The 14,013-nt window shown below is 59.7% G+C and overlaps 1 protein-coding gene across 11 annotated transcripts in view; it reads left to right on the forward strand.

Moving 5' to 3' along the window:
* ANO7 (anoctamin 7) overlaps positions 1–14,013 on the forward strand; it is a 29,793-nt gene that overhangs the window by 2,015 nt on the left and 13,765 nt on the right. For 8 of the 11 annotated variants that reach the window (XM_053216087.1, XM_053216086.1, XM_053216089.1 and 5 more), the window contains exons 2-10: positions 686–797; positions 2,080–2,137; positions 6,468–6,607; positions 8,515–8,622; positions 9,192–9,328; positions 10,073–10,130; positions 10,829–10,939; positions 11,853–12,018; positions 13,342–13,432. In XM_053216087.1, coding sequence (XP_053072062.1) covers positions 686–797; positions 2,080–2,137; positions 6,468–6,607; positions 8,515–8,622; positions 9,192–9,328; positions 10,073–10,130; positions 10,829–10,939; positions 11,853–12,018; positions 13,342–13,432 — 981 coding nt within the window. The other 3 variants (XM_053216093.1, XM_053216094.1, XM_053216095.1) reach the window with 2 other exon arrangements.

Genomic DNA, 14,013 nt, shown 5'->3' on the forward strand with positions numbered 1-14,013 from the left:
TGGCCTAGACGAGCTCTCCCCAAAGGCCCCCACGGCTTCTCCACCTCCACCCTCCCCGCCTCCGTGGGCCTGGTGGTGGCCGTCAGTGCCTCACCTGCGCTGGGGCGGATGGCTGGCCCCACTCAAAACCACCCCTTCTGGGCCACAGGGTTCCTCTTGTTCTTTGCCAGCCTGTCAACTGGGAGAGTGGCATCTGTCCTCCCCACGGAGGGGTCCTGAGGCCAGATGGGGAACACACAGGGTCAGCGTGGGCGGGCCAGCCTCCCCAACGGGTCCAGGACCCTCCCCACCCCCTGCCACTGGGAGGAGCTGAGGCCTCGAGTCTATTAAAGGGTATCACCCACTCCTCCTGCTGGGGAGCAGAGCTGAGCCCACCCCACTGGGCCTCCTCCGGCCCCCACCACCCCGGGCATTGCTGGGAGGGAGGGAGGCACACGCTGGACAGGTGCACAGACGGACAGCTGCTGGGCCAGGCCCCTGCCCCCTCCCTCCTCCTCCCTGGTCGGCCCCTGGGGAACCTGCCTGTGCTCTCAGGAGGGACAGTGCAGCCTGGCGCCGGCCCTGGCGCCTGCCCCAGCCTGTGCCCTTGCCTGTGAAGTGGGTTCACGTGGCCGCGCAGTGGTATGGGGACCGAGCCTCATGTAACCGCTCTGCCCCGTCCCCACCCCGGTGCTGTGAGGTGCAGGAGTGGGATGCTGCGGAGACAGTCCCCGGAGGAGGACAGTACCGTCCTGATCGACGTGGCCCCCGAGGCCGAGAAGGGCCACACTTACGGGAGCACAGCCCCCACCTCAGAGGTAAATCTCCAGAGGCAGTGTCCTGCGTCCCCTCCCTGGGACCTAGGCCCGCGGTCCGCTGTAGATTTAGGAGGTCTCTCCCTGCCTGGGCCTGAGCCCCCAGTCCCTGGTTGGACTCAAGGACCCTGAAGACAGTGGCTGCAGCCGGAGCCCCGAGCCTGTGGGCAGACGCGGCACCCACAGCCCGCCTCGACGCCCGGACCTCCTGCGCCCTCGAGCTGCCCCAGTGCTCGCGGTCAGGTCACTGCCCAGGTCACCGGTCCTCGGGGATGTGCAGACGACCCGGGGGACGGGCTGGGTGCAGGCTGGGCTCAGGCTGGACTGGGCCGGGACTCAGCAGCGGGAAGGACAGCGAGAGGGAAGCATCGGGCATCCGCAGGTAAACCAGAGATGCTACTGAAAATGCCGTGGAGTGCGCCCCGTCCGCTCGGATGTACACGCAGCGTTGGGGAGCAGCCTGGAAGCAGGCACGCTCCCGACGGCCCTTGCCCCACGGCAGGGTCGAGGACGGCAGCTGTGTCCACGCTGTTTTGTCACCTAAAAACGTAGACTGGGCACGTCGAAGGTTATCAGTGCTCGCTCTGGCGGGGGGGGGGGGGGGGGCGAGGGGAGGGAGTGGCTTGTGGGTGCGTGTGGCAGCACGTCTGCACGTGAGGATGGTCAGAACTCAGAAGAGACCCTGGAGGAGCCACAGCGGCCCGAGGGCAGACGCGCTTTAGAGTTCAGGTCGGGTCAGCATTACTGTTAGCGCAGGGTTCAGCGTCAGCGAACGTTACGTTCTGCTGGATCCCGGGCTAAGGTTAAGCTTGCGGTTAGTCAAGGTCGATGATTGGGGTAGAGGACGGGGTCTCCTGGAGCTAGTGAGTGTAGATGCCTCTTACCAAGGGCTCTGGTCCCCGGCAACTTCGAGAAACCCAAGCTGATTCCACTCTCTGGATGCCATGACTGCCTCTGGGCGGTGCACAGAGTACTTCCAGCCCCCGGAGACCCTCGGTTGCGGGCACCCCTGGGTCGTGCCCAGGTCACCTACAATCCTGACCGTTGCCCACAGCCCAGCCAGGTGCTTGGAGGCCCGTGTGGTCTGCGGGAGGCTGGAGGGGACGTGGGGCTGGCCTCCCCGGCCGGACATGCCAGCGCCTGTGAGCCCCTCTGCCCACACTCGGTGGCTGTGTTCTTGCTCATCCTCCTGTGTCCCAGAGGAGGAGGGTGCGGGGAGGGGGGGGGGGGGGGCGAAGTGCGGAGCAGTTGTCAGATGCTGCCATCTCTCTTCCTTTCCTTCCAGCTGAGTGGACACCGGGAGGCCGCCGGCAGGGTGGGGAGCCCCTCCAAGCCCCGAGTAGGTGAGCCCCTCCCAGTGTCTGCCAGCTGTGCCCGTGTTGGTCCTGGGGGTGGGGACGCAGACGGGATGCCCACGGGTGGTGGCAGGTCACCGTCCTCAGCAACCAGGCCGCCCCTCCCTCGCCCGGCACTGTCTCCTGAGCCGACTCGGTGCCAGCCGCCGTGCCGGGGGTGAGGGGAGGGCCTCGTGGTGAGCAGAGCACAGCCAGGGAGATGGTAGGGAAGTGGGGGGAGTCCTCCCTGAAGGGGGGCGGGCTGAGAGGCTCTGGAGGGCCGGGGGCGGGGGGACGGCCCGCCTCTCTCCTGCTCTGGCCTCAAGACAAACGCAGACTGTCTCTTGTAGCCCACACCTTTTCTAACCTGAAAGTCCATTAAGCTCCACTTATCCTCACCCCCCGCCCCCACGGTACCGTCTGCCCTGAGCCCAGAGTGCTGACCACCCCCTGCCTGGGCTCCCTGCTGCCACCTCGCTCTCCCTGCGGCCCAGAAAGTAGACACCCACCAGGACAGCTATTATTAAAAATAATAAAATAAAACAGAAAATAACCAGCATTGGCAAGGATGTGAGGAGATTGGAACCCTGTGCACAGCTGGAGGGAAGGTGAATGTACAGCCGCCGTGGGAAACGGTGTGGTGGTTCCTAAAAATTAAACCAAGAGATACCATGCGCCTGGGGGCCTCGGTGGGTTGAACATCTGACTCTTGGTTTCAGCTCAGGTCGTGATCTCACAGCTGGTGGGATCGAGCCCCGTGTCGGGCTCTGTGCTGACGGTGCGGAGCCTGCTTGGGATTCTCTCCCTCCCTCTCGCTCTGCCCCTGCCCCGCTCATTCTCTGTCTTCTCTCTCTCTCTCTCAAAAGAAATAGATAAACTTTAAAAAAAATTGAAAGAGAAAAAGAAATACCATATTTCAGCAATCCGACTTCTATGTGTATCCCCGAAAGAATTGATGACGGGTGTTTTGCTTGTTCCCCTTTTGTGGCTTTTGTGAGGACCGCAGCAACAGTGGCCATTCGTGCACAAGGTTTCACGTGGATGTGCTTGATTTTCTTGGCCATGTACACTTGAGCAGAATCACAAAGTCAGATAGTAACTCAACATTAAACTTTTTCTTAGTGTTTATATATTTGAGAGAGAGAGAGCACATGCACAAGCAGGGGAAGGGGCAGAGAGAGAGGGGGACGCAGAATTGGAAGTAGGCTCTGGGCTCTGAGCTGTCAGCCCAGAGCCCGACGTGGGGCTCGAACCCACGAACTGCGAGATCATGACCTGAGCTGAAGTCGGACGCTCAACCGACTGAGCCACCCAGGCGCTTCAAAGTTGAACATTTTTGAGAAACCACCAAACTATTTTCCAGAGTAACTACCACCTTACAAAGCACAGCAGTTGCGGGACATCCATCCTAACCTGCCTGTTGTCTATCTGTGTGCCGACTGCCCTAGTGAGGATGAAATGGCATCTATCTCTTGTTTTGACTGGAAAGTCCCCAAGGGCTGATGATATTGAGCATCACTTCATGGCCTTATCGGCAGTTTACACACCTTCTTTAGAAAAATGTCTATTCAAAACCATTGCCCATTTTTAAATTGGGCTATTTGTCTTTTTAATGTTGAGTTAGAAAAGTTCTCCCTTGCCAGATATATGATTTCTAATATTTTCTCCCACCATTCTGTGGGGTATTTTTCACTTTCCTGGTGATGCTTCTGAAGCATATGTGTTTTTAATTTTGACAAAGTCCAATTTATTAGTATTCTCTCTTATTGCTATGCTTTTGGTGTCACGTCTAAGACATCGTCACCTACACCAGGTCATGAAGATGTACCACTGTTTCCTCATCAGGGCTCTATCATTTTGGTTCTTATACTTAGGTCCACCATCTTTCTCTGGTTATCATAACTGCACTTTGTATATGGTGTGAGGTAAGGGACCAAAATCATTCTTTTCAATCTAGGTATCCACTTGTCCCAGCACCATTTGCGGAAAACACTTTTTTTCCTATTGGATTGTAATGTCCCCTTTGTAAAAAATGGATTGACCATAAATATGTGGGTTTTTCAGAATCTCAAATAAACCCATTCATCTATATGTCTGTCCGTATACTGGTACCACACTGTCTTGGTTATTCTAGCTTCATAGACCGTTTTGAAGTCAAAAAGTGTGAGCCCGACAGCTTTGTTCTTCTTTTTCAACATCGTTTTGTTCATTCGGGGTCTCCTCTTATTTCCAAATAAATTTCAATCTTGCCAATTTCTGCAAAAAAAAAAAAAAAAAAAAAAAAAACCAATAATAATAAGCCAGCTAGGATTTTGATAAGGATTGTGTTGACTCTGTAGATTAACTCTGGGAGTGCTGCCATCATGATAATATTAATCTTCTGATTCATGCACGTGGAATGTCTTTGCATTTATTTGCTCTTTAATTTGTTTCAACAATATTGGGTGGCTTTCAATGTCTAAATCTTGCACATCTTTTGTTACATGTGTTTGTAAGTATTTTGTGTTTGGTGCCGTTCTACACGGAAGTGGTTTTCCTCATTTCATTCTTAGCTGGTTTATTGCTAGTGTATTGAAACCCAGTTGATTTCCATATGTTGATCTTGCATCCTGGAACTTTGCCAAACCTGTTATTAGTTCTACTAGTTTGGGACTTTGGATTTCCTGTATACAAGATTGTGTGTCGTCTCTACATAGAGACAGTTGCGCTCTCATATTTTCCTGTGTGTTTCCATTTGGGTTCCCTCCCTGCACATCAGCACTTCCATCCAAGATGATCTTGTGCAGACGGAAGAATTTCCTTCAGTAATTTAGAGCAGGTGTGCTGGAACTAAGTCTCTGATTTGTGCTGTTGCAGAACGTTTTCATGAGCCTTCGTTTCTGAAGGACATTTCCGCTGGATCAGGAATTCTGGCGTGTGGCATCTGTCCCTCAGCAGGTCAAAGATGCCATCCCATTGTCTCTTTGTTCCTGTCGAGAGATCAAGTGTATGTATCACTCTTGTCCCCCTGAAAAACAGTGTGTTCTCTTTACTCTTGCTGCTTGTAAGATTCATCTTTATCCTTAGTTTACAGCAGAGGTACGCTGTATCTTGATTTTCCTAAGCGTAGCTGCTTTATCCTGCTTGGGAATCGCTTTGGAGTCAGTTCTTTCATCAGATCTGGAAATTCTTGACCGTTTTTCTTCAAAGACTGCTGCTCTCCTCCCCTCTCCTGGTCCTCGGCTTGCAGCCCATTGGGCCTTTTGACCGGGACCCCACCCTTCAGGTACCATGTTCCATTCTTTCTGTCCTTTTTACTCTGAGTTCAGTTGGGATGTTTTCTGTCCTTGCTGAAGGACCGGTCTGTCCTTCAGTCTGCCAGAGCTGTCTTCCGTTGTGTCAGCTGCTGCGGCATGCTGTTCTCGAACGTCTACTTGATTCCTTTTCATAGATCCGAAGTCTCCCTTGAAATAATTCCACTCTCCAACCATTGCCCGTCCTGGACTCCTTTCTCGGCTTTACCTCCATCACTATTCCTCCTCTCGGCCCTGTTCTGCGAGTTCCACCATGTGGCTCATCTCCGGGTCTGTTTCTGCTGATTTTATCAACTCTGCCCCCCTCCGGTGCGCCCCTTAACTCCTGTGGTGGAGTCCTGGCTCCTGGGGTAGGACCCGGAGTGTCACCTGGAAAGCCAGGGCCCCCCCCCGCTGCCCCCATTCTGCCGCTGGAGCCCCAGCGCCGTGCCTCCTCTGGGGTCTCTGCGCATCAGCAGCTCTGGAGCCACAAGGGCTCTGTCCTCTCTGTCCTCTCCACATGACACCCCTCGGGCCCCAGGCCCCCCTCCGCAGCCCCCAATTCTGACTTCACTCATCGCTCAGCAATGCCTCTTGGGCTCTGTTGCCCCACCCCGCAGTTTAGAAACAGCTCTTAGGGAGAACCCCCAAGTGAGTCTGGGCTCACCCCTGTGCTCCCCTACTCTCAGATCTCAGAGGCCTTAGCCCTGCACCCACGGCTGTCTGGTGGCAGAAGAGCAGGGGCTTCCCACATTGTGTCCAGCCTTTACAGTCTCTGGCCAGGAGGAAATTCTGTGATGGTTTACACGTGAAGTCCTTAAAGCCCCCTCTGGGGGTTTGGGACTTACCTGCGGGAGTGGGAGCCACACAGGGATCTCAGGAGCAGGCCCCAGCCCGTCTCCAGTCCGTGCCACCAGCCGGCGCCCCCAGTGCTCCCAGCCCTGAGCGGGACCAGAGTGAGGGCCCAGAGGGCGAGTGTCCGAGAGCTCGGGTCCCACTTCCCACTTGGAGCCTGGGTGTCCTGGCCGGAATGCCAGCCCTGCCTCTGTCCCTGTGGTTTCTGGCAGACTTCGTCCTCGTTTGGGAGGAAGACCTGAGGCTGGGTCGGCAGCAGGGTGGCGCCGGCCGGGACGAGACAGACACGCGCGGTGCCTGGAGGGAGACCTTTCTGGATAACCTCCGCGCCGCTGGGCTGCACGTGGACCAGGTACTTGGGGTCCGTTCTGGGCACTGCATCCGTTCAGTGATCCACCACCTTCCCGACAAAGCCCAAGGGCGTGGGGTCCAGAGCCCTGGGACGAAGCAAGAGCCCAGTTCCTGCTGGGAGCCTGGCCCCTGTGCGAGCCCCCTGTGCCTATGGGACCACCTAGCACAGGCCGGCCCAGCACCTGCCCCGGTCCCGCCCCACGCTCGCTCGTGGGAGCCAGAGCCCGTCAGACCCACCCGTCTGACCCACCTCCACTGAACCGTCCCGGTGTCACACTTGCGATGATGACTGTGTGTTTCTAGAACTGAGCAGCTAAAGCAGCCCCTCCCTCACTGTGTCCCCTGTGCCGGTGACCCCACTTAGACCTCCTCCAGCAGTGGCAGGGCACCCTCTCGTCATCTCGTCCCCGAACCCTGGCTGGGCTCGCTGCACGTGTGTCCTCCGCCCTCTGCCGTCCCCAGGAACAGACTCAGCCATCAGGTGCCCTCTCCCCACCCAGAGCAAAGCAGCCCTGAATTTTACATTAATCACATTTTCGTGTGTTGTTCATCATGTTAGCACCAACTTTATGTTGCAAACAGTACAGCTTGGTTTTGTTTGAACTTGATGGAATGGACTCAGGCTCGGTGTAACCCCTCCTGACACCATGCTTGTGAGCTACACCCATGTACTCGCTGTGGGGCTGCTGCCCTTGCCCAGAGAACCCCCGCGTGAATGTGCCCCCACTTACCTCTCCGTTCCTGTGGGAGGACGTGTCGGATTTGCTGACCTTCCCCACCCCTGAGGCCCCTCCAGAGGGCTGTAGCTGTTGGCAGACATACCCACAGCGAGATGGTGGGGAGACAAGAACAACACCCTCTCCCCTTTGAGTTTGGATCCACCTGACAGTCTGGTGAGTGGGGATGAAAGGTGTTCCCCCCCCCCCCTTATCTTGGAGAAAGCTTTGGCTCATGGGTGTGGCCACATGAGATTGCAAAACCTTCACCCAGAATGGGTGGTCTTACCTTCTAGTGGGGGTCACCGGAGGACAGTCGTAGTGGGGGTCACAGGAGGACAGCCACAGGGGACAGCAGTGGGCAACTGCCCCACCACGGTGACTGATGTGCCCCGAGTCTTCAGTCTAGGTGGCAGCTCCCGGTGCACAGCACAGCCAGCCGGTCGCCCGAAGCACCGCCGAGCCCATCCCGCCCCGGGCGTGTCTGCTCCAGTGGGCCCTGGGCGGGGGCTGGCCATTGGCATTCAGGGAACCCTAAAGGCTGTGACACAGGGCGGGCTGAGAGCACCTGAACTAGGCAAGGTTCTGGAAACCAGGCCCCAGACCGTGTGCACCGGACCGGGATGCCCCAAGTCCCCTCTCAGAGACCCAAGAGGGCCTGCGACGTGTCTCCACATGTGCGCACGCATATGACAGTCACGCGCATGCACTAAACACGTGTGCACACATGTGCATGCATAACATAGAGGCCCAGCGGCCCGTCAGAGGACAAGACCATTGTTCAGTCTCTGCAAACCAAAAGCTGACTCTATTGCCTGCTGAGGTCAGGAGAGTGGGGCGGGTCAGCCACAGTCTCTGGATGAGGCAGGCTTTGGGGAAGGGTGTGTGTGGTCCTGCCAGTCCCAGGGGGCGTGGCTGGCGCAGGCTGGGTGCCGTCCCTCCCTGGCCGCTGGGCTGGTTGCTGAATGGGGGCGGTCACTGCCCGGTCAGCTTTCGGAGGCACATTCAACAGGCAAGTTGTCATTTTTGGAACAGACTTAAAACCGGTGCTGGTTACTTGTTACCATGGCTACAGAAGCATCTGTCTTTCCCAGGAGTGTAAGTGGACACACGTGCACGCACTCCAAGCGTGCACACACACGCATAGGTGCACACACCCCTCAGGCTCTCATGGAGCCCTTGGTCTCCGCAGCGTGCTATCCAGGGTGAGAACGGAGCAGTGCAGTACGTCCTCCTCAGGGCCCCCTGGGCCGTGCTCTGCTACTACGCTGAGGACCTGCGTCTGAAGCTGCCCCTGCAGGTGCCCGGGTGTGCCCGGGGTGGGGGGAGGGGGTCCTCCGCAAGCGAAGGTCACTCATGGTTGCGCCCTCATACCACGGCCAATACCAACACCCCTGGAGGCTCCCGCTCGGTGTCCACGAGGGTCCCTCCCACCCCCATCACTGTGCCCCAAGAAGCCTTGGTGGGCAGAGAGGGTCGAGGTACCGGGCTCGGGGGGTAGGGAGCGTGCATAGGAGCCAAGGCTCTGAACTGGCCACCTGGACTCCTCCAGGCCCAGACCCCAGAGCCCCCCCCCCCCACCAGAAACCACCCACTGGGGGCCAGCCCCAGCCTGGGGGACACGGGGTGAGGGGCAGCACTTTCCAGGTGACCTCCAGATGATATGCCTGGGGGCTGCTCCCACTGCCCACCATGGCCCAAGGCCCAGAGAGCGCCGGGGGCTGGCCCGGTCAATCCCCGCAGGCTCCAGAGCCAGGGGAGGGCGGGCAGGCTCCCTCTGCCCACTTTCTAAACCCACGCACCCCCACCCCACACATGGTGCCTGCCTCTGCGTCCGAATCCGCTCAGGAGTGCAACCGTGCCCTCCAGGAGCTGCCCAACCAGGCCTCCAACTGGTCGGCGGGCCTGCTGGCGTGGCTGGGGCTCCCCAACATCCTGCTGGAGGACGTGCCCGACGTACCCCCTGAGTATTACTCCTGCCCGTTCAAAGTGAGCAAGCTGTCAAGGTGAGACAAACGTCCCCCAAACCCGCTGGGCGCTTAGGTCCGTTTCCCTCTCAGCTATTGGTCTGTGGTGGGTGGGCAGGTCCCTGCTCTGCACGGTCTTCAGGGCTCAGGCTCCTTGCTTCTGAGGCAGAGACAGGAGGCGCTGTCTCGGCTCGGGAGGCGCTGTCCGCATGCATGGGACAGCCCAGCCGCACAGCCACCCCAGCCACGGAAGAGGGGAGCGTCCAGGGGCGGTGGGGACCCCTGTCGGTGACCAGCACCGAAGCTTCGCAGGTGGTCTTCCTGCCTGTGCCGAGCTCACCTCCTTTCGAGGGGAAGCCAGCAGTTCTGGGGCTTCCCAGGATTCCGGGGGCCCAGGGAGGGCCCCTGGCCGATCATCCATCCGCACAGGCCACCACCAGGCACCACCCACGAGGCCATTGACCCCCTGCTTAGCGTCTCAAGGGGAATGTGGAAGGCTACGGGGCTCCTTGGTGAGCCTGGTGCTCCCACGTGGGCTGTCGGGGGGTGCTTCCGTGCTGTCCGGGGACCCGGCTGTGACCTCCTGCCCCCAGACTGGAAAAGGCAAAGCAGGAGTTGATTGTGCCCCCAGGTTAGGGGTTGTCTTCCCAGCTGCGGGATGAGGCTGTGCGTGTGCGCCCGTGTGCACCATGTGTACTCATGTGCGTCCCGTGTCATGTGCCCGTGTGTGCTCTCCTGCATGTGCGCAGGTTCTCGAGTTCTGCCCTTTTCCCGCGCACTCAGGTTCCTCGGGAGTGACGACCAAGAAAACTTCTTTACCAGCACCGAGCGGCACCAGATTGTGAGTGTGTGGCTGTGGGCCTCAGACCTCCCGGCCCCGAGCCGGGAACAGAGGGGAGCCGAGCCGTGGACGCAGGAAGACTGTCCCGTGACCGGGGCTACCCCCCACCGCACGGCACAGCGGGGGCCCCGCTCGGCACCCCTCGGGGCCCCCAGGACCCTGAATGGACGCCACAACTGTGGCTTGCGGGGCAGACGGCCAGAGGCACCAGGCCCGGGGGAGGGGGGTGGTGGTGTGGGTCCTGCTGGCTGGTGAGGAGGGGCCGAGGGCCAGAGCACCGGCACAGCCACAGCACCCCCGACAGGTGCCCTCCAGGAGGCCTGTTCCGGTGGCCTGTGGTGGGGAAGACGCCGGGACAGGCCTGCCCCGCGAGTCCCCCGCTGACCACCAAAGAGCAGGAGGCCGTGTGGGCTGCCCGGGGGCCAGGGGCGGTGCCCACCCCTGACACAGGCACCCGGGTGGAGGCTGTGACCCTGAGTTGGGGCCTGGGTTCAGATCCAGACTGGACTCCTGTGATTCCAGTGACTGTGGCCAAAGTAAAGTGGGGCAGGTGTGAGCCAGCCACGTGCGGAGGAGCTGGACCCACAAAGTCTCGTCACTGCTAGTCAGCAGAGGGCTCGGCCGGGGATCAGCGGGCCGGGATGGTCCTGCCCTGCTGGCACGTGACAGGTAACCGGCACTGTTCCCACCACCCCTAGCTGTTTGCGATCCTGGCCAAGACCCCATATGGCCACGAGAAGAAAGGCCTGTGCGGGATCGACCAGCTGCTGGCGGAGGGTGTCTTTAGCGCGGCCTTCCCCCTGCATGATGTGAGACCAGGGGCTTGATGGGGTGGGGTGGGGCCCTGGCCTGGGCATTAGGGTGGGTTCCTGGTTGAGGAGGACCGCCGGGTCCTGCCGTCCACCTCCGGGCATGTGGGGCAGCGGCCCCCTCTGTGCTAGGCAGCTGTGGTCAGACGGGCAGCCCAGGCCACGCTTGCCACGCGACAGGGCCACACGAGGGCCTGTCTGAGGCTGTGGTAGCCAGATGCCACCCTCCTTGCCATGTGTCAGGCCCAGTAGCCCTCCCTCCCTGGACAGCTTCGGTCTCGGGGAAGACGGGGAGGTCTTCTGTGCCCCTCTCGAAGCCAGGTAAACTAGGGCGGTACCAGGGAGTGGCACCTGTTGGCCTGACCAGGGTCCTGGCAAAATGTCCACCATGTAGGTCTGGAAGCTGTTTTCCACCCGGCTCCCTGCGCAGTACCCACCGCGAGTCCTCAGAGCTGCACAAAGAGGGTGGGGCCTGCAGGGCTAGGGCAGGCCAGTACCCACAGCTGTGTGACCGTGGGGACTGTCCCTCCTCCCCAGACGCTGCCTAGGGGTACATAAGGCAACAGGCGGGATGGCGAGTGCCCCCTGGCTCTGGGAGGCACTGCTTTTCCACAGGCACAGCCGGCCCCACTTGCCCTGTGGTTGCTGTGGGCTGCACATCTCTGGGTGGCAGGAGCCCCTACCCAGACATGCCTCCTGGTGTCTTCCAGACCCTTCCCTGCCCTGGCCCCAGGCCCCAGGAGCCCTGGCTGAGGGGCTCAACGCAGATAGCCCTTCCTCAGAGGCCTTCTTGGCCCCTTGGCCCCCCCACACTCTTCTTTCCTTCCTCAGGCAGCCCTCCTGAGCCCCACACCTATGACAGTGCCCAGTCGGCCAGCCTGGGTCTCCCCACCCGACAGCTTCTTGTCCACAGGGCCCGTTCAGGACACCCCCAGAGGGCCCTCAGGCCCCGGGCCTCACCCAAAGGCAGGTTCTGTTCCGGTACTGGGCTCGCTGGAGCCAGTGGAACAAGTACCAGCCTCTGGACCACGTGCGCAGATACTTCGGGGAGAAGGTGGCCTTCTACTTCGCCTGGCTTGGTGAGTCCTGCCCCCCCGGGGAGAGCCACGCTGGCCCCTCCTGGGGAAACCCTTCCCGATCCCCAGCCTTACCTGCCCAGCGACCACCAGCCCCAGTAATATTCCTGTGGCTCTTCTGGGCCCTAACGCCCCAGCAAGGGACTAGGAACACCCCTCCGCAGGTAGGGCCCTCCTGACTCAGCCCCCAGTGTCCCCAGCCCACCAGATGCGGCCCACGAGGCCCTGGGCCACTCCAGGAACTCCCGACCAGCTGAGGTCACCCCTGCCTGGGTCCAGGGCCAGCCACCCTCTTATCACCTGCAGGCAGACTGGCACCTTTGGAACGACCTTCTTCCCTGGGCAGCCTGGGGTCCTCTGCCCCCTCACAGGCTCACCCCCATGAGCATGGCCCTCTCCCCACTGTTCTGTGCCCCAAAACTTCTGAAGTCCTTTCTCATCCCTAAACACAGTACCCGTGCCCTCCAGCCCCAGGCATGGGCAGCCCTTCAGTCGTGCATGCATGCATCTGTTCAGGCCTCAAGCCACACTGGGGATGCTGTGCAGCACGCAGGGACTCTGCTCTCATGGAAGGCACCAGCCATGAGTGACACAGAAGGAGAGGCCACCCACAGCCTCTGTGGCCCCAGAGAGGGCTGGGTGGGTGGAAGGGTGCACCAGGCCCAGGCATGCAGCCCAAGGCATAGCATGTGTGCGAGGACCCCAAGGGGGCCGGGGGGAGCGGGGGCCATGGGACAGCAAAGCCAGGTTGGAGGGCTGCAGACGGCACGAGGACAGGGTCTTCATCTGGGTTCCAGACAGGCCGGCCTTCTACGGAAGTCCCTCTGCCCATGCAGGATGGGGCTGGAGGCAGACCCATGGGAGACAGTGGGGTGACCGCTTGAGGGATTGGGGGTAACAGGAATCTGGCCACAGTGGGTGGGCTGAGGCAGAGGGAAGCATCCAGAATGGGCCGCCATCGGTCTCCCAGGGTGGAGTGCAGTGAGCAGTGTGCTTCCCACAATGGGGACGTCCATCCCAGGCATGGTGCTCAGAGACCAATTGGACTCGGGAAAGGGGTGTCCAGGAGGTGTCGCCACACTGGGCTGGGGCTCTGGGGGAGTCAAGTGCCGAGGCCAGGAGCGGGGGGGTTCTGCTCAGAGCTGCTGGCAGAAGGTCTGACTCTGCTGGCGGAGCATGGGTTCCCCAGGGACAAGTGTGGCTGTGCAGACCCCACCCACTGCTTCGCTCTGCGCCAGGTACACGGGCCCACTCGGGGCACCGACAGCGGACTCCCAGGGTCCCTCCGCCCAGTCCTGGAGGGCCAACTCCAGTGTTGCCCTGCAGGGTTCTACACAGGCTGGCTCCTGCCGGCAGCGGCAGTGGGCACTCTGGTGTTCCTGGCGGGCTGTTTCCTGGTGTTCTCAGACATACCCACGTAAGTGTCATCTCCCAGCCCCCGAGCCTTGCCCTGTGTCTCCTGAGGCGGGCGTGTGGTTCAGGGACCCACAGGTGCCAGGCCCTGTGCAGAGCTGGGGATGGAGGTGAGCACTGAGCATAACCATGCCCTCCTGTCGTAGAGGACACCGTGGACCTGGCTGGAAGGCTGACAGGTGCACAGGTGTGCTCCCAGACCGACACAGGTGCACAGGTGTGCTCCTGGATTAATTTTATTGGTACTTACCCTCGCTTCTTGTAACAGTATAGGCTTTTCTTATCAATAAATGGCCTTGGGTTTTACTTCATTATGGAGCTAAAATTTCAAAAAGTTATCTCAAAAATTATCATTGCATAGGAGCACCTGGGTGGCTCAGTTGGTTAAGCATCTGACTTTGGCTCAGGTCATGATCTCGCAGTTCATGGGTTCAAGCCCCGCGTCAGGCTCTGTGCCGACAGCTCGGAGCCTGGAGCCTGCTTCGGTTTCTGTGTCTCCCTCGCTCTTTGCCCCTCCCCTGCTTACTCTGTCTCAAAAATAAACGTTAAAAGTATTTTTAAAAATTTGCATTGCATGTATCTTAA

The sequence above is a fragment of the Acinonyx jubatus genome, chromosome C1, assembly GCF_027475565.1.
Source record: "Acinonyx jubatus isolate Ajub_Pintada_27869175 chromosome C1, VMU_Ajub_asm_v1.0, whole genome shotgun sequence".
Taxonomy (NCBI): domain Eukaryota; kingdom Metazoa; phylum Chordata; class Mammalia; order Carnivora; family Felidae; genus Acinonyx; species Acinonyx jubatus.